The 26,164-nt window shown below is 38.7% G+C and overlaps 1 protein-coding gene across 1 annotated transcript; it reads right to left on the bottom strand.

The window, feature by feature from the left end:
* Positions 1–938: 938 nt before the first annotated feature.
* Positions 939–25,409, bottom strand: fstl1 (follistatin like 1). The gene is made up of 11 exons (XM_005799310.3): positions 25,237–25,409; positions 25,053–25,109; positions 9,196–9,297; positions 8,944–9,073; positions 7,954–7,986; positions 7,196–7,326; positions 5,428–5,546; positions 4,688–4,800; positions 3,968–4,078; positions 3,775–3,869; positions 939–2,207 (listed from the first exon to the last, which is right to left on the bottom strand). Exons 2-11 carry the CDS (start codon positions 25,107–25,109, stop codon positions 2,166–2,168), a joined length of 933 nt encoding a protein of 310 aa, XP_005799367.1. The 5' UTR covers positions 25,237–25,409; the 3' UTR covers positions 939–2,165.
* Between the last annotated feature and the right edge of the window lie 755 nt (positions 25,410–26,164).

Genomic DNA, 26,164 nt, shown 5'->3' on the forward strand with positions numbered 1-26,164 from the left:
AGGATCATTATGCAAACGTCTTATACTCGTTTCTGCAGACGAGAAACGAGTATAAGATAATTTAGTCCAAATTAAGTCGTAGTATTATCACAGAAAAGAAGAAAAGAAAGTTTATCAGCATCACATATACACATACTCTTTATGTGCATACAGATAGAGTAAAATAGTAGTAATAAAAAGGGAGGGGGGATAATTTCTCAGTTTTGCTTTGCTCAAAGTTTGACTACTACTTTTAAACTTTCTGAACACATAACATAAAAACCCAAACCTCATATTACAATAATTGAATGCACCTTTTCTGTTGTACAGGGTGCTGATATTGCATCACATATAGTGGTTGTTAAGTTTTAGAAATAGAATACATCATTTCCAGCCTGACTTAAAATGAAAGAATAATCAGCATCACTCATTTCATGAAGTTCAGATAGAAGACCTTTTGACTTTTTACAGAAGTCATTGCTTATTTTATTGGACTATCGGTCAAGTTTCTTAACTGCCACTCTGGACTGAGTAAAAAGAGGAAGTCATGGAGCAATAGGTTGATGACCCCTGGTTTAGGTGATTATCATGTTTTGGTGTATTTGCATACTCTTATTTTTAGATAATGCCTTAACGGTGCTTTATGTGACAAATTAGACTTCTGAAGGCAATTGGTTGTGGTCACAAGGTCTACTTTTTGGGGTTGAATAGAAATGTATGCCTCAGATTTTGTGTTGTGCTCCAAGTCATGTATGTCTGCACCAAAGAATCCTGTAAAAGAGTGAAATTTGTGGTTCTAACATGAAAAAGTTTAAAGGGTATAGATACTTGTGTAACGTACACCATCAGCTATTCATTTAATTCAAGTAATATTTATTTATTTTTCCTTCATTTCACAGAGTCTATAACAATAAACTCTTGGCAGGTAGAAGAGCTCAAAACAAACAGAGAAAATAGCGTTGTGGTGTAAGGGCTTTATTGGCATACATTCCTTACAGTCTGCACTTTTTGTGGAATAGAAAGATGTAGCTCACACCTAATAATGCAACATTCACACAATCATTTATCAGACAGAGTTACAAAGCAGTGGTTTACTGCTGAACTTAAGCATCGCCCACTCTCATTCTTTTTAGAGGCTGATACTGTTTGCAGGTCTAAGGCACTCGTGTATTGGTCGACACCTCAATTTAGATACAAATGAACACATAAAATAAGACCAACTACTCCAAGGTCACAACACACACACACTCACACACGCATACATTTTATTTGCACCCAGATAACTAGTACGTCTATGCTACTTCAGCTGAGGCTAGTCCTTCTGTTAGTGATTTTGAAAGCACAGGTATAGTGTTGTTGCTGGGTCCAGAGTAACGTTTTACCTGGATAACTTTGTACATCGTTCATCAAAACACTTCTTCACGGCTTTGGTTTCAGTTCTCACCATGTAACACTCAGATCAGGTCTCCTTGAGGTGCAGCTCGTCGCAAAAAAAGACAGACAGTTAGGGAAAAGTTCAAGCAACAACAACAAAAAAAACAAACTTGTCCAAGCATCACATGGTAATAAAGGGTGGATTTCAACCCACACAAGCCAATAACACATTGTACACAGAAACAATTTTTTTTTTTTGCTGAAAAACTATAATGAAAGCATAAAGTTACACATACAGTATTTCTGCTTTTTAGTAAACTAAGGGAAGATTGGAGGAAAGAAAGAAGTACAGTGGTTGTAGCGGTGGCCACAGTGGCAGTTCTACGGCAATAAAATAGCAAGTAGCTTTACCTTCTTAAAAACTCTCAAACCAGATACTCTCATTTCAACAAGTTTAAGTTTCTACCTTTACCACCTTCAATAGCACAAACATATAAATCCCAAAACAGCTGCAACTTCTTTCTTTTGTAGTAAATGTAAAAAGTATATAAAGATAGTAATAAAAAAAAAAGCCCTAGTTTAGGGGCGCAGTAATACAATCGAACGTAACAGCACTGAGCAAAAGGCGATCTGCTTCCATTCAGAATGCCCTTGAAACAAACAGATACAGCAAACATTTAAACACTGCAAAAATAATGAATAATTAACATATAAGGGAAACATAAAACTAGGATAAAACTTGTTTGCCAGGGAAGTCAAGTATTAAAGAAGGGTGATGGCACGCATCCTCTTCTTTTTTTAAGTGTCCTCACTCAGACCTCTTTTGTGCTGGCCTTCATCTTCTCAACCGTTTCCTGCATTTAAAGACAAAAATAACGAGAGAGACAAAAACAGACAATGAAACAAAAAATGAGGTGAGTAGATCTGTGAAGACACCCAAGAAAGCTTCAATTTATTCTTTCATAATGCAGTTTTTATCCATTCATCATGGGCATGGATGTCATAATAAATTTGGGCCTTAATTGTTACATTTTTAGGTAGGATGGTGGGGTCATTAGGACACGGTTAGGACACTTAATTCTGTCCAATTTGAAAATATTTTACAGTCCCTTTTGATTAAAAGGGGTTCTGTAGGTTTTTGGAGCAGCTAATCTGGTCAATCACACAACTCTGGTTTGGAGAAGACACGATCTATTTGCAATATCAAACTTTCTTTGACATCTAAATAAACAAAAGGTAGCGTTTGCTATTTAGTAAATTTAGTCCAACTGTTAAAACTTGAAATTATGAAACAGAACAAGGTTTCATTGGTATCAGTAAAAAAAAAAAAAAAAAAAGAGGTCACACAAAGACAAACCTGCCTCTGTCAGGTCTCTAGGGCATTTACCACGGCTCTACAACTTTTTGGAAACATGATTATGTTTGAAAGGTGAGCTTAGAGTCCCTCTGTCAAAAATGATTCCCTCACAATGACATCTGTGTGCTGTGGCCTTGCAAATTGTTCCTCTGTGGGGTACAGAGCACACAACCCAGCTGACTCAGCAAAAGCTTCCAGCCAGACCCCTGGAGGCACCTTTTGAGAATCATAAGCTCATTTACACATGCAAGTAAGCATACACACTACCAACCCAGCTGAATAACATTACATAGTGTTTTGCTATAAAGGAATTAGTTTAGTGTAGTTTAGTATAGATTGTTACATCAGAAGGCCACAGGAGAATAAGAAAGGCTAGCGATGATTTTTATCTGCTGTCTGTTATCTGTTTCATACATATGACCCAGTTTTATTGCTCTAATTGAGGTAACATCACTTTTTCCCAAGTGTTTGATTTATCTTGATATGCCTGTGGTGATAAAGCTACCGATAGTGAGATTCACTGTGTCAGGGTCACATTAAAGCTTACATGAACTAAATCCTTAATCTATTGTTTCGTGCCAGTGAAGGGTTTGGACTCCAATGTTCTTTGTCCAGAAACACACCAAGTTCAGAGTTCACAGAAGGAATATTTGCAATCAATCAATCAATCAATCAAAGTTTATTTGTATAGCACATTTCAGCAGCAAGGCATTTCAAAGTGCTTTACATCATATCAAACACAATGCAACATAGAATCAACAATCAAAACATGACATTAAGTCAGGCTCCATCAATAAATTTGTAATTGATTACGTTTCAAATACAATCCTAAACAGGTGGGTTTTTAGTCGAGCTTGCATCCATAAAAGGTTTACCTGTTTCACACTTTTAGTTTGATTCTGTGAGCAGCTGTTATTTGAAGGACAGTCAAAACAACATTGTGTGAACTAATTTTTGTGTGGGGATAATTTTGTCCCAGAAACGACTTATAATTTTGATAAACTTGTCACTCATCTGACTCATCTAGGTTATCAAAGAGCGATTTCCACACTAGAGATACAAACCTGGTGTTTGTTGAGCTCAGCCACGCGGAGGTTCCACTCCTCCTCTGTCATTTCTGCTTCAGCATCTGCTGACTCACCCACTGCCGCCTGTTTGTCTGGACAGATAAAAGAGAAAAGGTCAAGAGGCATGTGTTAGGTAAAGCGGATACCTCGAATTGCTCCAACGATTCTTAGCAGTAGATCAGATCATTACCACCACAGGTCATCGCAGTGCAGACCCAGTTGCCGCACGCGCAGACGCAGCGGTTGCATTCAACCTGGGTCTCTGCCCCGTCCTCGTATGTCTCGTCCTCCAGGGCGCATTCTGCAAAAATGCATGGAGTGATGAGCCAAGAGAACAGATTGTGAACGGCTGCAGAGGGACAGTAAAAAGGCATTGCAGATATCAGCTTCGACAAACATGGCTTGTCAGCATGTTAGGATGCCATGTCATCTCGCAACTTCACTGCAAACTCGAGTTTTAGCTTAGTCATGAATGGTCAGCAGATTTGGCGGCTAATTACGCAGGTCATAAAGTTTTGTGAAATGATTATGATAGGAAATAAAACAAAAGCAGATTCAAAAACCTACAGAACTCCTTTCACCAGTGTGAGCGTGTGCGGAAGCTGGAGTTTTAAAATGCTTGTCAGCGAGCCAAAATATGTTTGTGTGCGTTTGCCCTTGAATCTGAGGTAGCCATAGGGATCAGTGCTCCATGCTGACTGGCTGACAGAGTAATGCCTCCGCTTCCTGTGAACTTTATCCCAGATACATCCGCACCAGATGACTGACTGAGCAGACGGCATTCCAGATTCTTAAGGAAAAGAAAACACGGACTGGAGAGCTCATTTTCAGAGTTATTTTTGGAATCTTCGAGGATTCAGTGTAGCTTTATTGTTTCTTTGTTTTTTTAAAAGAATCTCTTTCAGCTCACTCTTCTCTGGTGGGCTGAAACCAGGCTTCAGACAGTTGAGGAACTCATCAAAGTTCAGCTTCCAGTCAGCGTTCTCATCCGAGAGCTCAATGAGGGCGTCGATGCAAAGGCTCCTATATGAGAAACAAACAAACATGCAGATATTAACATAAGATTAGCTTTCACAGGCACATAACAACATGTGCATGTTGTTATGTGCATGTTTTGGAGTTATACTCCTGCTGAAAGATTAGGCTTGTTTGCTTTATTTATCTTCCCTTTGTTTCTGACTAACACAGTTGTTCCAGCAGTTCATGGCGGGCTTAAAGAAGCTTTCTGCAGCTGTGTTTCCCAGCCTTGTACTGTCTATGTTTTGTGAGCATTGCAGCCAATGTTATTGTTATGCAACCTAATCAATCAAACCCAGTGAAGTTTGTAGTAATAGGACAAAATGTGAAACAGTTTAAGAGGAATACATCATGCTGCAAGGCACTTTAGATGAGAAGGCTTTTATTGAGCAGGGTACAGATGCTGACACCTTAGTAAGTGACTACATGTGGCCTTCAGTGCTGTTCGCTCTGGTTCTGACAGGTTTCATCAAGCTTTCTCAAAATAGTACCACAGCAAACATAATCCAGCTCAGAGTACCACTATGAGAGCGGATATTTGGCAACACCTGGAAAAAAGAAGTGTTGTTTCTGCCAACCCGACCTCACTGTACAGACTTATGCAAGCATGTGAATCAACAAACGCCCACTGACCTGAGCAGCTTGTTGCTCTCCTGGTCCGCGTAGGACTGCAGCTCTCCAACCGACTCGTTGTGCTGGATGAATTTGAGCAGCTCAGAGGAGTCGAGCTGAGAATCGCCATTGTCGTATGACTGCAGAAACAGGGATGAATATAATGAATATAACAGATGAACAATTAAGAGCTATATGTGTCCTGGAGCAACCTGGGATAAACCATTATGCATCCATTTCTGAACATTTTTAGGCACTCATGCTGTAATTCTGATTTGAAGTGAACATGTAGCCCCTGAAAGCAGGTGCCTTATGTAAAGCATGTCTCTTTTCATTTTCTTAAAGATGAGTGGGTTGAGGCTTTTTCTGAATAATACCAATTACTTGAATAAAATGGGATCTTTGCACCAAAATATTGTCTGCCAACAGAGAAGCTTTTGCTTTACTGTTTCTGCAGGGCAACATAGCCACAAAATAAACATCTAAAATCTGATATTTTCATACACTGTCATGAAAACGTGTGATCTTCCGTTTCTTACTGTCCCAAATGAAATACAACTGAATCTTTCCTGCTTTGGGTTAGTCAGTATAATCAAAATCATTTCTATTAATTAAATTTTGCAAGTAAGTAGTTTGCATACACAAAGATTACTATGCCTTTAAACAATTCGGAAAAGTCCAGATGATGATCATGGCTTTTGAAGCCACTGACAGATTAGCATAAGAATGTCCAGTTCCATCAACAGTTCTGTGAGGCAGAAATGAATTTATTTCATTAAGAAATGTCAATATCAATACTCGGATAAAAGGAAAAGTCACAGTGAAACAAGTCCTGCATTGACATGGGCTGAAAAGCTCCTCTGTAATAAATAAGGCTTTACTCCAAAAGCATCATACAAAGTCAGATTACATTTTGCAAATGCACTCAGGGTCAAATTCTTCAGTTCTGGAGTCTGTCTGGTGAAGATGAAACAGTGACCATTTTTACATTTGAAGGAAAAAGTGGGAAGTTTGTTAGTCTTTGAATCTCAACCAAACAGTGGAGCACAGGGATGGAAGCATTTTGTTTTAGGAGTATTTGCTGCAGGAGGGACTGGAGAACTTCACAAAATAGATAGCATCATGAGGAAACTACAGTGACAGAAGGATATCAAAATCATGTACATGATAATTAATTTAAATTAAAATCCACCAAATACAAGGAAGATGTATGGAAAATTATGAATTGCAGTCAGTTAAAGTCTTTCATTCATTTTTTTGTAAGCCTAACAGATAAAACCAAAAAAAGTGTAATTTTTGAAAGTTTAATGTCAGATCACAATAGATGTATATCTAATTATACTATTGATGTAAATATCAGTTTTTAATTCAGTTCAAAATTTTACAAAAATGGCACTGAAACTCATTTTTCACCAGTCACTGACCGTTAAAACAATTAAAGCAACCAAATTTTAAAAGACTTACCCAATCCAGATAAGAGTATAAATCCTTTTTGTTTTTAACAAACTGTTCCAAGAGAAAACTACTCTTAAGCTTTAATGTAATTTAAGTCAGTCAATTAAGAGGCGGGAGGAGTAGTGGGGGGGAAGACCTCCTCTGCAGAGCAGACGTCCTCATTAAACTGAATTATAACCAGTGCTCATGTTTGAAAGGTCTGTAACAAAAAATAATTGGATCCAGTCTGACTCGGCAATCGCAATCTGGGAGGTTGGAGCAAGGCAAATATTACGGCTGGGTATGAGAGACGCTTGAACAGAGTAAGATCAGTGATGTGCACAAAAAATCCCACCTTGAAGTATTTGAGGAGGATTTCAGAGAAGTTGGATCCCTTGGCAAACCAGCCGTCAGGGACGACTTCAGTCTGCAGCCACTGGATAACACGACCCCTCAGCTCATTGCGGTCAGCAGCGTAGCACACCACTGCAGCAGAGGAAGCATTTCCAAAGGTCATAAGGTTTAATATCCATCTGAATAATAAATGCTATCTTGAAAGCATTTTCCCAGTTGACTTCTGTCCCACTCCATTAAACTTTAAACTAAAGGAATTGCATTTTACATAAGGGGTAAAACTAAAATGAAGACCTTCTGTGAAATACTGTGTAGACTTAAAAAAAAAAAAATTTAAATCACACGGCTACAAAAAATATTCCTGATTTTTGCAGAAAATCTGCAGAAAACTTTCAGATAAGGATGTGTAAAAAGCTTTCAAATTAACAAATGTTATATTACAGTAACATAATCGCACACAACTGTTTTGAGGATGAATATGCAGTGTCTTATTTTATGTTAAGTGCTTTTATTTGATTGTCATTATTTTGTTTTGTAGAAATCAGTTTTTACTTGGACAATAAAAGTTTTTTTTTGCTATTTCTTTTATCACAAAAGGAACATTTTGTTCATCATGATTGTTTTGAAAAAACAATAAGAATGGTAAAACAATGGGGGAAAATACTTTTTATGGGCATTGTATAAAGGTTTTTTTTTATGTTTTTACCAGGGAAGCCAATAAGTATGCAGTGTTCTGGGTGCATACAAATACCAACTCACCTGGGCTGGCAGCTGCTTGGTCTGTTTTCTTTTCTAAATATTGGAAAAAAAAACAGAAATAAACCACAAAATGTAAAGCAACATTGATGGAGAAGAACTTTGTTGCAGCTGAACAATGAGCAATGAACCATTAAGGCTTAGGGGGGGAAAAAGGCCTCCTGAGTGACACAATGATCTTGAGAACCTACTTTGAATCGTCTGGCTCTGGTCAAAGTTCAAGTCTGCAATAAAATAATGACGCCGTCGTGTGAGAAGCGAAAAGTTCACTCAAGATAAGATGCTGTGGTTTAATGCGTTAATAGTAGAGTTGAGGCGTGATCCAGTGCAGCACTGTGTGGTAGCGTTTTATGTTTCACCACGAACTCATTCACCCCACATTATCAGGGCGAAGGATATGAGCCAGCTCAGAGGTCACACATGCTTCTCACCTCATTTACCATGTGAACAATTATCTGCACCTGCAGCATATTCAAAGTCTGCTGAAGAGTCTCTTGCCACCCTGACTATTATCTAACAAATATATGTAGCATCATATATTAGGCGCACAGTTGTAAAAACGTGGACTTTTTTTTCCTGCTGTCACTGACTTATTTGAAGTCATGGATGTATCAGAAAGCATTGACATTAAAGAGCCTAAAGACTGTGTTTCATTTCTTATTGCAAGACAATATGTCGCCTACCCTAAAAGTAACTTTTTAAAAATCATTTTTAGAGATTTGTTTCTTTTGACGCAGAAATGAGGTGAGCATAGCCAAACGTCTGAACTACAAATGAAACAATTAAAATACCAGAAATTGATTAGTGACCAGGAGATCAAAACCTGAAAATCTATTTTAAAAGTCTGATAAATATTAGGGACAGACACTAATAACTACTGATTCCTTTCAATAGAAACAGCTTTGAATGTGTTATTCATAGCTGCAGGGAATCATTTCTAGAAATTTTATGAGAAAACAACTAATTGAGCTTCTGCTTTGCGCTGTTCTTTACCCCGACAATGTCCATCATGAGCCACTTGGATCTTCAGGCCGCTCAGACAAGCATCTCTGTGGAGCTCGCAGTGATTCCTGTAGGTCTTACCATTGCTGCCACACACTGACCTCTTATGGGGCTTGCAGCTCTGCAAAGTGAGACATGAAGATATAAATAAAAGCTAAGCAAAATTTTAAAAAAAAGATTAAGTTAGTATTTTGGCTGTGCTTGCACATGGACGATTAACTCAAGCCGAGAGGCGGCGTTTACCTCAATGCAGAGGCAGCTGGGTTCCCCCTTTTCGTTGACTGCGCACTCTCTGCCGGCCCCGCAGAACACATTGGCACAAACTTTGCCCTTGCTCTGCAGCTCCTGCATGAGAAGCACAGGAGCGGACACTTTAGAAATGCATTCTGCTTTCACGCACTGGGTGGTGCTGTTGCGTTTGTAGGAAGATGTAACCGTGCCGACGGCATTCAAACAAGATTAACGAGCATATTTTGCATTTGGGGAATAAAACACAATGTCTTGTTTGGAGTGAGAGAGTGCTTTCACTTTGCTTTACAGGCTATCTGAGAGTAAACAACCTTTAAGAAGTCCATAATAGAGCAATCCTATACATAGGATGCCTTGCTAAAGTAGTACAGTGTTCAGTATTTTAAAAATCCTTTCATTATACAGATGTTCTCTACTTTGCGATGGTCTGTTGCATTAAATTCCTGATAAAATGCAGTGACGTTTGTGCTTGTAACAAGACAAAATGTATAAAGTTCTAGGGGTGTGATTATTTCTGCCAGGCTCTGTAAAATTGTTCTGTTTTTGTGAAAATAATACTAAAACACAAAAGGATTAGAACAGAGATCATTTGTATGGAACACATTCACTCGTGTGCTCTAGGGTTTTCACTTGCATGAAGTTGTTCTCATTTTCTCATGTTTATTCCTTTCATTTGTTGTTTAAAGTCTTTGTTTCTGAACATTGCCAGCAGGCTAAAGAAATGAGGTCACCTCTGCTGCAGACCAGCCAATCACAAGATGCCATGCGGAGCCTCCAGAACTGTTTGTTGACCCCCGCTACCTCCTTCTCAGTGCGTCTTTGTATATTTGTGGGAGTATTTAAGCTTACTTGTTTTTGTGTGTGTGCGTGTGTGAGGGTGTGTTTATGTAGGGTGTTTCCACATCTGGAGTCTGAGCTGTGTTTTCCCATACTGTGTGAAATCCTTTCTGCTCTGTTTGTCTCCAGACTCCACTCCCATTCCCTCCTTCCCCACTTCTCCTCCCTAAGCGGCTGTTTCCTGAACGAACAAAGCAGAAAACTTGATGCTCTGATGACACGTGAGCTGGATCCCAAGTTTCCATGACTGAGAGTTTATGACAGCCTAGTTTGGTATGTAGGACTGAAAAAAAGGGTAGATTGTTGTCTCAGAGCAGCAAACGCTCTAATGATAAATGTAGACGGATGGATTCAGAGGCTGGAGGGGGGTTGAAGCATCACCCTTTACCTTAAAACTTATGAGAGGATTTGCTCATTTCCTTGTGCAGTTCACACACACAAATGTGCACTCATAAGATGAGGTCATGGAAAATCTTCAAAGCGATTTACGAGGCCCTAAGCATATTGAACTATTGAGTTTGTTCGACACAGATGGGCTGGAGGCCTGTTGAAACCTGTGGAAACACTCACAGGTCATGAATAATGGAGGAACTCCTCGGATGAAGCTGCTACAAACGTAGATGTGTGTCTGCCAGCCCGTTCCTCTCTGAGCAGAAGATCCCTGACATTTAGCTAATGAACATGGAGGCTTTTGATTATTCAAGTGGGTTGTTGCCATAGTGAAGACATGTGCAGGCTCTTGTTGGGGAGATTTTACAGAGCAGACCATCAGGCAGCCCTGTTGATATGATGGCAAAGTGTGATTACAGCAAAAATAGTTGAGTTTATGACTGACACAAGTCTGTAGATGGCAAAGAACAAAAATGACTGCAATCCCACCTTCTCTGAACAAGGAAAGGTGGCCACAAATCTTGCCTGACCATTTAGATTTCACTGTGCATACAAGAACAAGGACATGGAGTTCTTTATATCCACTATTGGATTCGTGATAGTCTTAGTTTTGAGGGTGTATTTGAATGGTAATATTAAACCCTATGAACATTTACATACTCTTAAACATCTGTTATACAATAAACATGGTGTTTATCAATAAGGCCCTGGGTTTAAATCCTGACTGGCCTTTCTGCAGTGTGCATGTTCTCCCTGTACTGGCATGGGTTTCCCCCGTGGTACTCCAACTTCCTCCCACAGTTCAAAAATCATGTTAGGTCAACTGTGTGAATGCCTGTTAGTCTTGTTTATTCCTTCCTGTCATGCCCTAGTGACCCAGGGAGTACTTTGCCTTTCATCTGAACAGTTCCCTAGCAGGAATAAAAACATTATTTATGTGTAAATATTATTTTTTATCAGCAAGTTTAGTGATTGTAGTAAAAAAAATACTACAAATTTATGTCCAAACGTTGTATCATCACAGAGTACAGCAACAATGAGGGACATATACTGTAGCTCTACACACAAAAGCTCTAGTCACAAAAAATACTTTTAATAAAATTATCTAGCAACAAGGTGTTAATCTTACTACTGTATGCTATGTGCTGAATTTGCTAGTTTTCTTATTTTCTTAAATCAAGATAAAATATCTAAAGGTTATTTTATTCTGATTATACCTCAAAAAACAAAGCTTGTTTTTTGAGGTATAACACAACTTCATCTTTTAATTTTAGACTAGAAAAACTTATTTTAGACCCAGAGTAATTCCTGAGACATTCGGAATAATTGTTTTTAGATCATATATTTATTTCAACCCAAAAACCAGGACCATAACGCAGACACATCGTTCCTAGCCTTATTTATCACTGTCACATATGTCAAGCTCATTTTATAGCTATCACACTTCACTGTTAAAAGTTTCATTTTACCAATGTCTCAGAATTTCCTGAGCAAATGAAACTCCAAGTTTGTCTTGGTAGCTGTGTAATTATATAATTATCTCAAGATATTAAACTAGTTAGAATTTATTTTAACCCAGAAATTATAGCTGTGATGCTGGAAGATGGATTAAGTAAAAAAAAAAACATCCATTACAAGCCTTCTTCTGCTATAAATCATCCCCGACTGACAGCAATACTGCATGATGAAACTGGCTGCAACACAATGACTGCTGATTTTTGCACCAGAATCACAAGTGCCATTTAAAAAGACGCTTTCCTCTTAAAATAACAACACAGTCAGCTCATGGTGTGGAGAATCATCACATTCAAATGTATGACACGATGCACAGTCGTGCTTCGGTTTATATCAGGCATGTCCAATTTTCAAACTATGCTATACTTTAAAATAAGAACAAAAAAAATGAAAAGTAAATAAGTGGTTGTTAAAAGATGCACTTTGGACTACCTTTGAGCAAACTCCAGTTGGCAAAGCTACGAGCTGCATGACTGTTGGCACCAACTAAACTCCCAGCTAATAACCGTTTGCTGCACTAGTGTTACTTTTTAAGGAGCAGAAAGACAAACAGGTAAATATAAGCTCTTGAAAAGAAGTAGAATTTATGGGTATTTATATTTTTCATCAAGGCTATGTTCCAAACTAACAATAACAAATGATGCAGATACACTTATTCTAACTGTTTAAATTAGCATAGAGTTTTAGCACAAGTAGGGACTTTCTTAGTTTTTGCAATATTGGTATTAAATTAATCAGAGTGCTTGCAGAGAAGTATGTGGTTTCACACAGTGGGGAATAAATAATAAATAACTACCTACTTCACCTACAGACAGTGGAGCCTACACTCTTCTCCTACCCCCTTGCACAGAGGCAAATACTTATAAAAAGTACTAAAAAATGACGAATGTAGGGGAAAATCTATTAGTGCAAATGTGACAAAGATTTTCCATAAACATTATTTTGTAAGATAATGCTGAAAGCATTAACTCAATCATCAGCAGAGCAGGCAGTGCAAAGAAAGCATAGAGTTGTCACCAAGACAGTTCTAACCACAGGGACTCTCCTACTTCACTCAGTAAATCATGTTCTCCTCCCATTTAATGTTGATCATAAAGATTGTTGCTCAGTGGATCATAAAAACAATAAAATGAGTTCTTCATAAAGCAAACCCCCTTGTGCTAATTACTGACTGTACACATAAAGTGCATTGCTCATTTTTCTCAATTCTGCCACTTTTCAGTGTAAGCAGCAGGAAACTATTTAAAGGCTCTAAGTAGATTAAAATATAAAAAAGTTTTTTTTTTATACCCAGTGAACCTCCCCAAGAGAGTTTCAAAATGAGACAAGGGAGGAGAATAAGTGAGCTGGAAAAAAAGAAATGGAAGCTGTGATGGGAATATCAATTTGAGTTCTGCCCATATATGAATCCTAGGAAGACTTGAGTAAAATATCCTGCTCTGCTGATGAAGATGGAGGCAGTGAAACATAAAAGAATAAAAAAATGTGGGCACTGCCACATTTGTGAGAAAGCCTTTCATGTGTTCTAATATTTTTAGACATAAGTACACAAGACAGAGTTACGGTGCAGATTGGTCGTGGGTGCATGTTTTGTGCATGCATGCATGTGTCTGAAGGCAGCCGATCAATGTTTCTGTCCTGAGGAAGTCACTCTACAAATGCCACAAATTCAGTCCCACAATGCACCCTGCCTATCATTAGCACAGAAAACATTGACCTTGTGACTGTAAGCATCCGGCAGCTCCAGCAAACATGATAATGATAAAATAAGCTTATTAAATGCTGAGAGTAGCTTTTACGTTGATAATGGAGAGACTCATTTAATCAACTTAAACAGTTTTCTTTTGGCTTTGCCAGCTTACTGTAATTTAACAAAAAATCACTGCAACAGAAATTCAGCTTGTTCCTTTTGCACACAGTTTAGTAAAGCACCCACATCAGTTTAACTATTAAAACACTAACTTTCCTTTCATTTTATAGAAAAACTGAGAGTGGTGTGTCCTTCGGGAAAATAAACCAAAATGATATATGGTTTTTTAAATCTAAAAAAGTGGTAAACATTTGTATTCAGTTCCATTAAACAGGTACTCCTAAATAAAAGATAGCTCAAACAAAATGCATTGAAATTGCTCTGTGTGGCAGAAAATCATCACCCTGAAAACTGCATTTGTGTGGCAAAACATGGTGGTGGCATCATCATGCTGTGAAGATATTCTTCAGAAGGGACAGAGTTAATGGCAGTTTGGATGGAGCTAAATATAATCAACAGGCAACATTAAACATACAGCAATTAATGCAATCAAATTATTAGGACCAAAGCATTTTTATGGATTTGAGTGGTCCTGTCAAAACCCAGATCTAAATCTGTTGAGAATTCCTCAAGTGCAGTTCTAACCCTTGTTGGGTCAGCTGACTATAAAACATGACGGACTCTGACCATGCAAACCAAATAGCTCTAATTATCCTCCTGCTAAAAGGGCATATGTACTGGTGCTAAACAGTCCATTGTAATGCAGTGGACTATAAGAAGATTAGAGAAAATTACTTCAAATTAAATCAGTCGTCAGACTGGGTTTGAAATATCTCAAGGTGACACAAAGTTATGCAGTGTATTATGGAAACATCCAGCAGTGTTGACTCTCTCTCATACCCCAGGAGATCAGGCATGAAAAGACCAACAATAATGAAAAGGAGAAAATGGCAAAATGAGCAGCATACAACCCACTAACCTGCCCAGAACTTTAGTGTTTTGGGGCTATTTCACATTGTGCCTGTTATTTCAAGCTATCACTTTTTAAAATTTTGTGGTTTGGGATTTTTTCATACCCGACCCTTTTTGTAAAAAAAAAAAAAAAAAAAAAAAAAAGAGAACTTTTTGTGATGTTCTGTACTGATCGTGCATCAAATCATACCTGCCAGAAAAAGACTTTGCACATTCTTGACATAAAGTAATTTTATATATTCTGCTTTACTGAAACATGGTGAAATGACTCATAAAAATTATCTACCAGGAACTGTGAGCTTGTTGGGCTTAGTCATTGTTGTTTTTAAATTGCCCTAAAGGAGATCAGAACTAAACAAGTGAAAATATGATGTGATACAAAATGATAGGTCAACATAAAATTATATTTACTTCTACAAGAGGCTTGAATAACTTTAAGGATTATTAATCCCTGATTAATGAAGATTAATTATTTAATAACTAATAATTACACTAAACCTTAAAATAATAAACTTCCAAGAAAAACAAATATGCAATGGTTAAGTACATTGGTACAAAATGAAGCATTAACTTGTGAAGGGAATCAATACTTTTACTGCATGTATTTTTTTTAAAAATAAAAGATTATGTCTATCACAGCTAAAATGAATAATTTTAGCACAAAGGAAATTAATTTCTGATTTGGACAGGAATAAACATGCAACCTGGAGTTTCCCAACTATACAGTCAATTTAAAAAGAAAGTGACCTCTTTGCTGGGTTTTAATGTAAAAATGATCTGGTTTTAACCAAATTCTTACGGTATCTAAATCTAGGCTCGAGTGTGAAACACCACACACTTCATATTCCACTGAGTCATAATTCAACAAATAAAAATGAAACCAAAGTGTTATGTCTGCAAAAAACCACACACATACTAGAAACCTAAAAACCTAAAAACCATAAGCCTATACTTGTATTTTTTAAACCACGTTTTTAATAGTGTTTTTTTTAACCATGTTTAAAAAAAAAATCTGAAGTGAAAAACGACACAAATAAAATGAAAAAAAGAGATTAACTCAGGCAAGAGTTGGAAGAATGAGAACATTGGGTGGGGGTTGCATTCCTGAGCAATGTTTTGCCTCAACTGATGTCCAACACCGTTCGTCTTGATCCAAAAACTTCTCCGAATCTGGGTCAGATGCTGAGGAAATGCCCCCGCTCTCCCCCTCTCCAACATTTCCCGTTATTCCCCTTCAGCTCTGAGCAATCCAACCGCTCGACAGCTTTATGAGACGTTTGCTCACGGTAACAGAGAAAAGAACATTTTAGGGTTAAGCTTGAGCATTAAGACCTCCTTCTCACTTCTCCTTAAGCAGAATTTACCAGAAGTGAAATAGAGCACAGCCAGAAAAAAAAATATCTTACTTCACACCCTCTGAACTACATTCCAGTTTTCTCCTTTAAGGAATTTATGCGAGTTGTGGCCTAATCCATCACACATGGGAGAAACATGACAAGCTTATCATCCGCTCTAGTTAGTAGTTATTACAGAAAGATGTGGCTCAATAATTTACACCCCCACCCTCCCAAACGCTCAGGACCTGAATCTAATCAACTTTATCTGCACTTGACTCACTTTTTCTGTACCACGGAGCCACTTGAGAACCGACGTACAGTGAAAATCTTTAATCAAACCCCAAAATGACAGAATCCACTGGCACGCTTCCCATGGGATCAAACTCCTGGTGAGCGTTTGTTGGCTTAAACGACAACTGATTGGCAGTTTATAGCAGAAAAGACAGGGTATGTCCTTGAATTAATGAGGTCAAAAACTTGAGGGCATTGCATGATCTCAGCGGGGGATCTCTGCCTTTCTCTCTTGGGTGCGCAAGGTTTGAGATTGAGCCAGCAGAAACAAAAGGATGACCGATTTACACTCCTTCAGTCTTCTTGGTTCTTTCTTCGGTGTGAAAGGAATGCACCAACGGACAGGATGATGTCACCTCAGTCTGCAGTCTGTTATTTTACACCCACCCAAGTCCTGGCCTTTTTTTGTCAGAGCCTAAACCTGGTGACTGAACCTCGAAAGAAACTGAAACAAGAATTGAGAAAAAGAACCATAACGTGGCAAAACTGGAAACAAAGACAGGCTAAACAAAGCAGGAAATAAGTCATAGTCTGGGCTGAGCTACATCTGCAAGCAGTTAAAACGTCACCAGGACATAAGAAAGAGCCCTACCCCCAGCCCTGTTCACCCTCCTGTTCGTCAGCTGTCCCTTCTTTCCATATATGCTGTATTTCACCCAAAAAACCTACATCTCTCTCTCTTTCACCAGCCGACCAACTGTTTCTGTCTCTGCTTTGTCCCCCTCCAACCTCAATGGACTTCTGCTCTGGTCGGAGCCTTTTTTACGCTACGAGGAAGGTGAAGTGAGGGTTATGGGAAGGGAGGGCTTAGGCTCAGACTGCAACCAAAGGAATGAACAGACTGTCTACCCTCCTCTCTGAGGCCAATACAGGGGCTAATGGCTAGAACATGTCTGTAATGGGAAAAGACCTGGCTTACAGGCTGAAGGGTGGATTTAAAGGTTGTGTTGGCCTGCGAGGATGAATCATACCACACATTCACTGGCTCTAATATCCACAGCAATTTATTGCCAGTTTTCAAAATCCAGTTTTTATAACCAGGAAATACAGACTTCCAAAGTAAAACAGGGTTCAGGGTTTTTAAAGCAAATTATTATAAGAAACATTTATCTTAAACTAGTCCTAGCTTTAGTAGTACAGCTAGCATTACTAAAATATATATGCATATCCGAGATCTACGATGTAGATCTGAGGTCAGCAACTTCTTGAGTGCAACTTTTGGATGGATCCCACACACCTGAATCAAAAGGCTGAGATATCTCCTTAGTAGTCAGCAAATTTTTGCAAAGTCTTGATCATTAACTATTCATTTGATTTAGGTGTGTTACCACTCACTACTTTTGTGGAGAGTGGTACTGCCCCAAAAGTTTCAGGGCAGTGACACTCGAGGACTAACTCTAGGACTAAAGTTGCAGAACCCTGAGGAAGCACCTTACCTTAACTCTGAGATTTACAGAATACTGAATATTTACAAATTCAGCACATTTCACGGCAGACAAGAGTTAAAGGTTCTTAAGTTTAAAGAAAGCCTTCCTGTTATCTGTTGTTTCGCTCTCTCACACTAAGTGAATGAAATGTCTCAATGTCTCACAAGTAGGTAGTGCAGATATATTATTCAATTTCAAATTTGTCTCCAAATTATCTAAGAGTAATCAGAAATTTATTTTTCAATAAAATGTCTCTGCTTTGGAAACATGCTCTTATTTTGAAATTATTGTTGTTGTATGTTTGTCAAATTATATCCTGATGTCACAGTGATTGTGTCATTTTTTTAGTTTGTAGATACACCATTCCCCCCCTGTGAAGCAGGACTCCAGTCAAACTTTCTTCAGGAATGACTCAAAATACACAATCAGCTGGTCCTCTAACCTCTCCAGAACCCAGTTTGATGGGATCTCAAGCATCCCTGAGAGTTCAGCCTAATCCCACAAACAGCACGCCCCAAAGCATCTGCTCAGAATGTCACAGTAGCCACACAACCTATCAGTGCTGCTTTGTTAAACAAGGACAGGGGGAAGGGATTCTACTTTGTCCTGTGTACACAGAAACTAAAGTAATTAAAATGCTTGACATTTTAGTGTGAAAAGAAAAATACTTGCAGTCAGCATTGTTGGCAGATAACACACAATGCACAAGCCTGAGCAAATGAAAAATTAACATCTCCCTGCAGCTCCTCAGCATTGTTCTACAGAAGAGCGGTTAAAAAACTGTGACTATTACTAACATTGTGCGATGTCATTAGGATTACACAGCTTACATAAAAGGTCTAAAACAGCTCAAATTTTTCACACTATTGGGAAAAAAAATACAGATTTTTCCAAACATCACTACTACAATCATATCTTAGTGCTTTGGTGGGAGTAACTTTAACATTAATAATGCATCAAAATACAAAAGAAGAACATCTTGAGCACGGCCACAGATAATCCCAACACAAAAGTAGCTCATGCTTTTTGTGGCCACTTCCTTTGGCTGTTATGTTTTTCAGCAAGTTTAAAGTTTAATATTGGCAGCATCAGCAGGAAGAAGCAGGAAGGTAGAGGAGACCCTTGCTCTTTAGTGGATTGTAAAGCAGAACACATTCGACTGCACATGGAAGGTAAGCCTCTGTGTTATTGTTGTTTGCCGCAGGCTACTTGGACTTTAATGAAAACGTTTTCACAAATGTGCTTTGAAGATTAAAATTTTAAATAAAATGATAGTTATTTTAGAATTCATATTAATAAAAATAACAGTATTATGTTTGATACAAGACTTTGTGTGTGAATGAAATTTAAAGAGGAAGACGATGTGGTTTCATGTGGTTGACTAACACAATGTAGCACATATTTGTAAAAAAAAAAAGAAAAAGGATGTGAAGTTTAAAAAAACAACAACTATGCCTCCTTTTTGTTTCAATATTCTGGGATATCCTTTTTATTGGGATATCCTGAAATAAAGTCCAGTTCAATAAACTGCCTTGAGAAGACTCTAATTATTAAATAGAGTTAAATAAATAGATAACACTCTATTTAGTAATTATTAAATCTCTGGGTGCAGATGCTCTAAACCGAAGATTTTGTCCAACATACAAAACCACTGTGTGACAGCAATTAAAAACTGAACATGATCTTGAATACACCATCCAACTGTGTTTATGGTGGTGGCAGCATCATGCTTTGGGGTTGCTTTTCTGCAGCAGGAACAGAATAACTGGTCAGACGTTTAGGGAAGATGGATGCAGCTACGTACAGCGCAGTCAAAGAAGAAAGCTTGCTTGAGTCTACTAAAGACTTGAGGCAGGACAACAACTCTAAACATGCACCCAGAACTACAATTAAATGGTTTATATTAAAGTATATTGATGTGGCACTATATGGCCTAGGCAAAGTACAAACTAAAATACAATTGAGAACATTGATGTTACCTCTGATATGACTGATCTTGAGCTATTTTGCAAAGAAGAAAAGGGTAAATGTTTAGTGTCAAGAAGTGCAAAGCTGGTAGAAACTGGCAGCTCTAATTACAATGGAGCTGTTCTACAAAATATTGACTTAGAGGGTTTAATATGGATGCTTGTCAAACATTTCTGATTTTTTCTTGTAAAACCAGAACAGGCCAATGTAAACTGAGCTTAAAAATCACACATGACTAATTATGTCCCTTCTGGATTATATTTAAAGGTGTCAAAGTAAAGGTGACTGCATATTTTTTATTTGTGAAGTGTGAGAAAACCACGTATCCTTTTATTCCATTTCACAATTCTGCGCTACTTTGGCCTGGCCTGTCATGTAAAAATCCCACTAAAACAGTAAAGTGTATGGTTGTAGTGTCAAAAAAATGATCAATTCAAGAGTTTTGGTTCCTTTTCAAGACACTGAATATATAATGACCCAGTAACTGTAAATAGCTACTAAGAGGTTCAGAACACTATCACAAAGTGGAAAAAGAAATTTAAATTTTAAAGACATTTAATGTGTTTTTTTCTCTAACTCAGATTTTTTGTGATATTGCTCATGTTAGCTGAGTTTCTTCAGCTCACCATCCTATATAAATATATATTGAATGCGTCTTAGCTGGCCCTGTTTTTATCTCTCCAGCATATTTATTGTGCTTTTCTTACTCATTCAGGCATTGATGTAGTCTGTCATTTGACTGCATATGAATATATATGTGATTGTGTTAATTTCTGAGCAAAGCTCCAGTGAGTACAGAGTGCACATAATGATAAGACACCAGTACAGCTGGTAAGCTAAATAAGGACTCGTTTCAAGTCAAGCCAAGAAGAGGAGAACAGATATTGCAGGGGCCGACACAAAGCACCAACCCACCTTTTTTCCTCTTCACACAGCCGACCCTTACCTCACTCCCTTTCTCCCCCCGTGATAATTGCCTGACAATGGCTCCGTCTCCTCTCTGTTTTACATCAGGCTATCTCACCGGCTGCCCTGCACAATCCCTGCTCGGGATCCATGACCGACTGTTGAGCTCCAGTAATTAGAGCAGGCTGTTGCAGGGAGAGGACACAGCGTCCCTCTAATGCTCATGTTCTGTCCACCTGGGCAGATATTTTTAGCCCACCTTGAATGAGCAAGAACAAGCGTCAACATGTAAGCAATGTTGGGTCCCCATACCAGGAGCCACAACTCAATTAGGCCTGCTGAAAAGCAGGCCTAATTGCTCTCCACTATAACAGTCAGTTTCTATTCTTTGTCCTTGTTGATAGTAGTGGAGAGTGGAGAATGTGCGCTTTCCTTATTGGGCGTACTTCCTGCTGAAATAATTTTTTTATTTTTATTTTTTCACTCCAGAGCGCCGATAACAAAATTAACCACTGCGTCATTCCACCCCAGTTTCCTTCCACCCAACACAATCACACTGCATGCCATAAAAACAGTAATCCAAACATTTCTCTCCCTCTATTTATGCGCGAGTATGTGCGCTCACACGTCCCCCGAGGCTGCAAACTCTTATGACTTTCCCTTTCCCTGCATCTCACCTCCTTTACATATCAGACTCCCGGTGTGCTTTAGTAAAACATCAACATTTTATCCATGAGATGCATATCTCTCTTCCAGCCTGCAGACAAAAACACACACACACACGCCTACAGAGAGCTTTGCATGAGGCCCGACCCTGGCCACCCATCCACGATGCATTTCTGAGCAGCTTATCTTCAAAAGCAGCAATTTCTCACCTCCAGAAGCAAACAGCCATTCTCCTTGATAACAAATGAAGAGGTTGTGTCCTCAGTTGAATAGCCTATGCTCATGGCAGCAAATAAAAACATCAGTCAATGCAAAGAAAATTGTGTTTCCATCCATTATTCAAGACTCTGTTTTTTTTTCTACTTCACATTCTGGAAATGTAACACCTATAACCTATAACATCCTGAAAACACACCCCCGCCCCTCGCATGCTTTATTCAGAGGGGACTTTGCTCCAACTTGCTGATCTCTTTCGGACAACACTCTGGTATGTCAGTTCAAGCTATTCCCACGGCAGTCAACAGGCCATATATTATCAAGGTAATTACCTCTGCAGAATGGATGCCTTTCTAATACCTCCCCCATTTGCTACATTCAGTACAGCCGGCTTCATGCTCCGTCTCCTCCGTGCCATACCTCACAGGACTCAAGCATGGATCCAATAAAGACAAACAGAGCCGCATTCAGCAGCCCAGCCGGCAAGAGACAGAAGAAGCAGTAGAAGGTCAGGAGGGAGGGCAACCATGCCAGGCGTTGAGCAAGACGCCTGGCATGGTTGCAGCATGGAGTCACTAATTGCCATTTGCATGAATCTATAAAAGTAGACTATAGCAACTACTGCAAGAAGCTGAAATGTCTAGGCTCTAATTAAGTAAATGTTGGGAAATTATTCCTTCTTCCTGTAACTGTGCATTTTAGCCAGGTGTTAAAACAGCTGTGTGCTTCGATGGTATCACCATCAAGTGCCGACTGGACGGTGTGTATTTGTACTTCTTTAAGGAATGTGTTGGAAAAACACAGCTCATTTTTGTTTTAAGAGTTTGGTAACAAGATCCACACTGTTTGCATCCAAATATGATAAGTGAGAAGAACCAGAATCCGAAAACTCCATTATCTAATAGATTGTTTACTTTTTTCATGGGAAGCTAGAACTAAGCTGCAAAGGAATTACCAACCAAGATGTAGGTTCTGGCTTTCGGGAAGTTTAGAGAGATGTGATGCCGGCAACATCTGTTGATACTTATGACTTTGGCGAAGGAAATGTAAGCTGTTATTATGGGCCCAGGAAATTAAGGTGGGTTTTTTATCTTGACTTCCTGTTATGACACTGTGTCAACAAACCAAGGCGGCAAAAGTCGATAGCAAAGGCATTGAAAAAAAATCAACAATGGCTTCACAATATGAGGACATCAAGTGTTATTCAATAATGTAAGTGAAAGTTCTGAGGACAATAGGACATTTGGATCACCACATACTGTACAGACTCTGCCTGAAATCCACCAGAGGGTTCATTTAGGAGCTGTAGCCCATTTTGAAAATCCCACACAGGGATGCTATCATTTCAGTGGAGACGTCTCATTCGACAGCAGTTGTAAAAAGGTTGAACCTCCCTCTGCTGTGCCCTGGATGTCTGGAGAGAACCACTACGCTGGAAGGCAATTTATCTTCTGAATATTTGTCGCATTTTCTCTGCAACTCACTTTGTCTTATTTCGTCAATATCTAGTATGTAAACAAACTTAGCAAGCAGGATTTCTACATGGTTTTCAAATCAAGCTTCAAGACTTTTAATTGTTTCCCCAGAGGTTTCAATACATTATGAGATCATTTTTACAGCATCAATAAAATACTTGGAAACTATAATTGGATGGATGGATGGATGGATGGATGGATGGATGGATGGATGGATGGATGGATGGATGGATGGATGGATGTTATGGATGGAACACCTGTAAATATTCTTGAAACGATCACTTGGGACACATACACCCAACTTCCAGGAAATGTTAGTTGCTCATTTTTGCACTGCAACACTTTAAAAAAGATTTATTTTTTGCCCATTGCAATCCCACTTCCTAGCACTGATGCTGCAATTCTTATTTGCTCTCTAGACTGTACCGAAAAGTGAATGCTTTTATTTCATCAGAAAAGAACGTACGTTTAAAGAAATAAACAAAAAGTATAGGATTACTCCAAATAAGCACATTTTAAAATAAATTTTCAAAAATAGCACTTCTGACAACCAAGTGACTGTTTTTCAGGAGGCTACAGCACTTTTTCAGATCACAAGGACAGATTTGGCTGCATGAACACATTCGTGGTAGCTAAATGCACAAACAGTAAAAGTGTGAAAACAATAAGCTGTTATTAAGCTATCATTTTAAAACCCCAGTTGCCAAACTACTAACAGCACAACTGCTAATATCTTAATGTTTATTGCCATTGTGAAAAAGATATTTATTATTAAAGGAATGCTGACAACAATTAAGTCTAATTGGTTATGTTTGCAAACCCAAAACACTATTTTATTAATTGTATAGATTTGCTGTTTAAACTATCCTTCTGCTGTTGGATCCTTGAGATCATCAACGGTGTGATTATGTTTCAAAATATGATTGAACACTATGATTACCTATTGCTTACGTTACTCTAGTGGTGAAGTATCTATTTTAATATTGGGTACGTTTCAAAGGTTCTGACTTTATACACTGATTAACTGATAGCTACAAATAATAATTAAATTGTAACCATTTTTAATTGTGTTTATTATAATCACTATAAATCCCACAATCCTTGTGATAAAAAAGTAAGCAATTATCACTGTTCCCTAATGTAGTCTCCATGAGCAGATAGCCTAACCAGTGAACTTGTGAAGTTCAACGAAAGTGAATATTGCTCTGCAGAAAAAAGCAGGTTTACTTGAAAGCTACGATTAAATCTTACAGATAATATAATTCTAGCCCTAATGATCCAGCAAGTACATTACCCATGTCTGTTTCAATTAAAAGCAATTACAAATAATATATGTATGTATTTTTCTGTGTGTAAATACAGTAATACTTTACTTATTATCTTACCAATACTCATCCTGATCCTCTTCTCATTGGAACTATACCCATCCTGTTTTTCATGTGGTCCCATCAGGCCTCCTAACAGTACATTACCTCTGTGTGTTTACGCAAAGGTTCTACGACTTGGCGCCTCTGTGTGATACCCAGCAGGTGAGTTTTCTCACAGCTCATTAACATGAAATACATGCTGTTTGGCATGCTAGGACAACACAGTGCTAGTTTGCCCTCAGAACAGCTGGCGGCTGGTTTCACAGCAAAACATCCTACAATATTGATAAAGAAGCCCAAGATGCCATTAAGCCAGCAGTCCATCCTTCAATCCTTTTATAGAGCTGAATGCTGTCACTTTCCTGGTCTCATAGAGGCTTTTTCAGAGATGGTTGTTCGACAGCTGACCATAGGAGGAGTGTGTCTCACAGCCAAAACAAGAAGGACCCCCCCACCTCCCCCCCAGCACAATTATCAGTATGCCTGTAATACCCCCAGTAATAATTTAGCTAAACCATTAGAGATTGATCAAAGTTGTGGTTTTATTGCCCCTGATAGTTGAATTAGTTGAATTAAATCTCAACTAATATGCTGTAATAGTTGGACACGTTCCAACCTTTTCCAGATGTGTGAACAAAGCCCGGATGTCTTACTTCATGGACCGTCACAAAGTGGCCAGACCAAACTTATAAGTCTCATTTTAAATATTAAAAAGTTAACATTCTAAAACTCACCTCTGCTTTACAGAGAGCCACGGCCAGCAGAAGGAGTACAGCGACGCTTCTCCACATCTGGAAGCAAAAGAAGAAAGTGAGGTTTGGTTTGGTGGATGAGAGAAACGGTACAACGAACGCGTATTCCCCCCTCCACCCCGTTTTCCAGAGCGAAAAAACTTGAGGAAAATCTTTGTTCCCCTACCGTTTCGGTCAAACAACACGCGCAGGAAGAAAAAGCGGTGCTGGTCGGAGTATTTTATCCGGATAGAGTCGAGCTGGAGATCCGCGGTTCGAAGAAATTTGAGGAGAGCCGAGGAATTCCTGGCCGTCCGTCCGTCTCCTCCTCCTCTCTCTCCGCTGCGGCCAATGGGAACACCCGGAGCCCTCCGAGGAGGCTAGCAGAGAAAACTGAGGAGGGGGAGGCATCAGAGAAACTGTGGGCTCACTGGCGAATGCGTGGGTATTGTTCTCTGACTAATTTGGCCTGAATTAAGATGCGCCTTGTTTCTATTTCAATACTTCGATGCAGATTGTTAAGGAAAAGAGAGGAGAGGAGGAATCAATATTAAATGGGTACCAAAAAGCAGCTGAGTGAAAAAATAAAATTAAACTATTTCGACGGATCAAAAGTTTGCTGAATCTCACAGAAATACTTCTCTGGTAGGGAGATGTTTCTGATTTACAACCCATTTTACTTTTACGCAAATATAGTTCCAATTAAACCAGCCCAATAGATTTCCAACCTATTTAATTTTAATGCAAACATGGTTCCAATTAAGCCAACCCAATAGACATAAAAAGCAAGGCAGACTCATAATAGCGTAACACTGACAGGCTCGGAGTTTGGTAAGGGCAAAATGGCGCATTGCCCAAAGGGTCCTGTGGGCAACAAGGAGCCTAAGGGGGAAATATATCAGTCAGCTACACTCAACAAATTTTCTGTGGCTTATATGTCAGATCAGTGGGGGAAATATTGTATGACAGCTATGCAGTTCATTGCAGCTGGCTAATGAAGCTGCAGAATTTAAAAATAGATTCAGATTTAGCTTAAATGCTGATTTCTGTCACAAATGGGGTGTTGTGATGTACTTTGTGTTTTCAATCATTTCCTTGTTTATGTTCTACAGGTC

Source organism: Xiphophorus maculatus, chromosome 7, assembly GCF_002775205.1.
Source record: "Xiphophorus maculatus strain JP 163 A chromosome 7, X_maculatus-5.0-male, whole genome shotgun sequence".
In the NCBI taxonomy this organism is placed as follows: Eukaryota; Metazoa; Chordata; class Actinopteri; order Cyprinodontiformes; family Poeciliidae; genus Xiphophorus; species Xiphophorus maculatus.

Coding starts and splice junctions, on each gene's coding strand:
- fstl1 (XM_005799310.3), bottom strand. CDS start 25,109: ATGTGGAGAAGCGTCGCTGTACTCCTTCTGCTGGCCGTGGCTCTCTGT. Junction 9,298..25,052: donor TGGCTCTCTGTAAAGCAGAG/GTGAGTTTTAGA, acceptor CTTCTCATGCAG/GAGCTGCAGAGCAAGGGCAA. Junction 2,208..3,774: donor CTGAGCTCAACAAACACCAG/GTTTGTATCTCT, acceptor CTTTAAATGCAG/GAAACGGTTGAGAAGATGAA.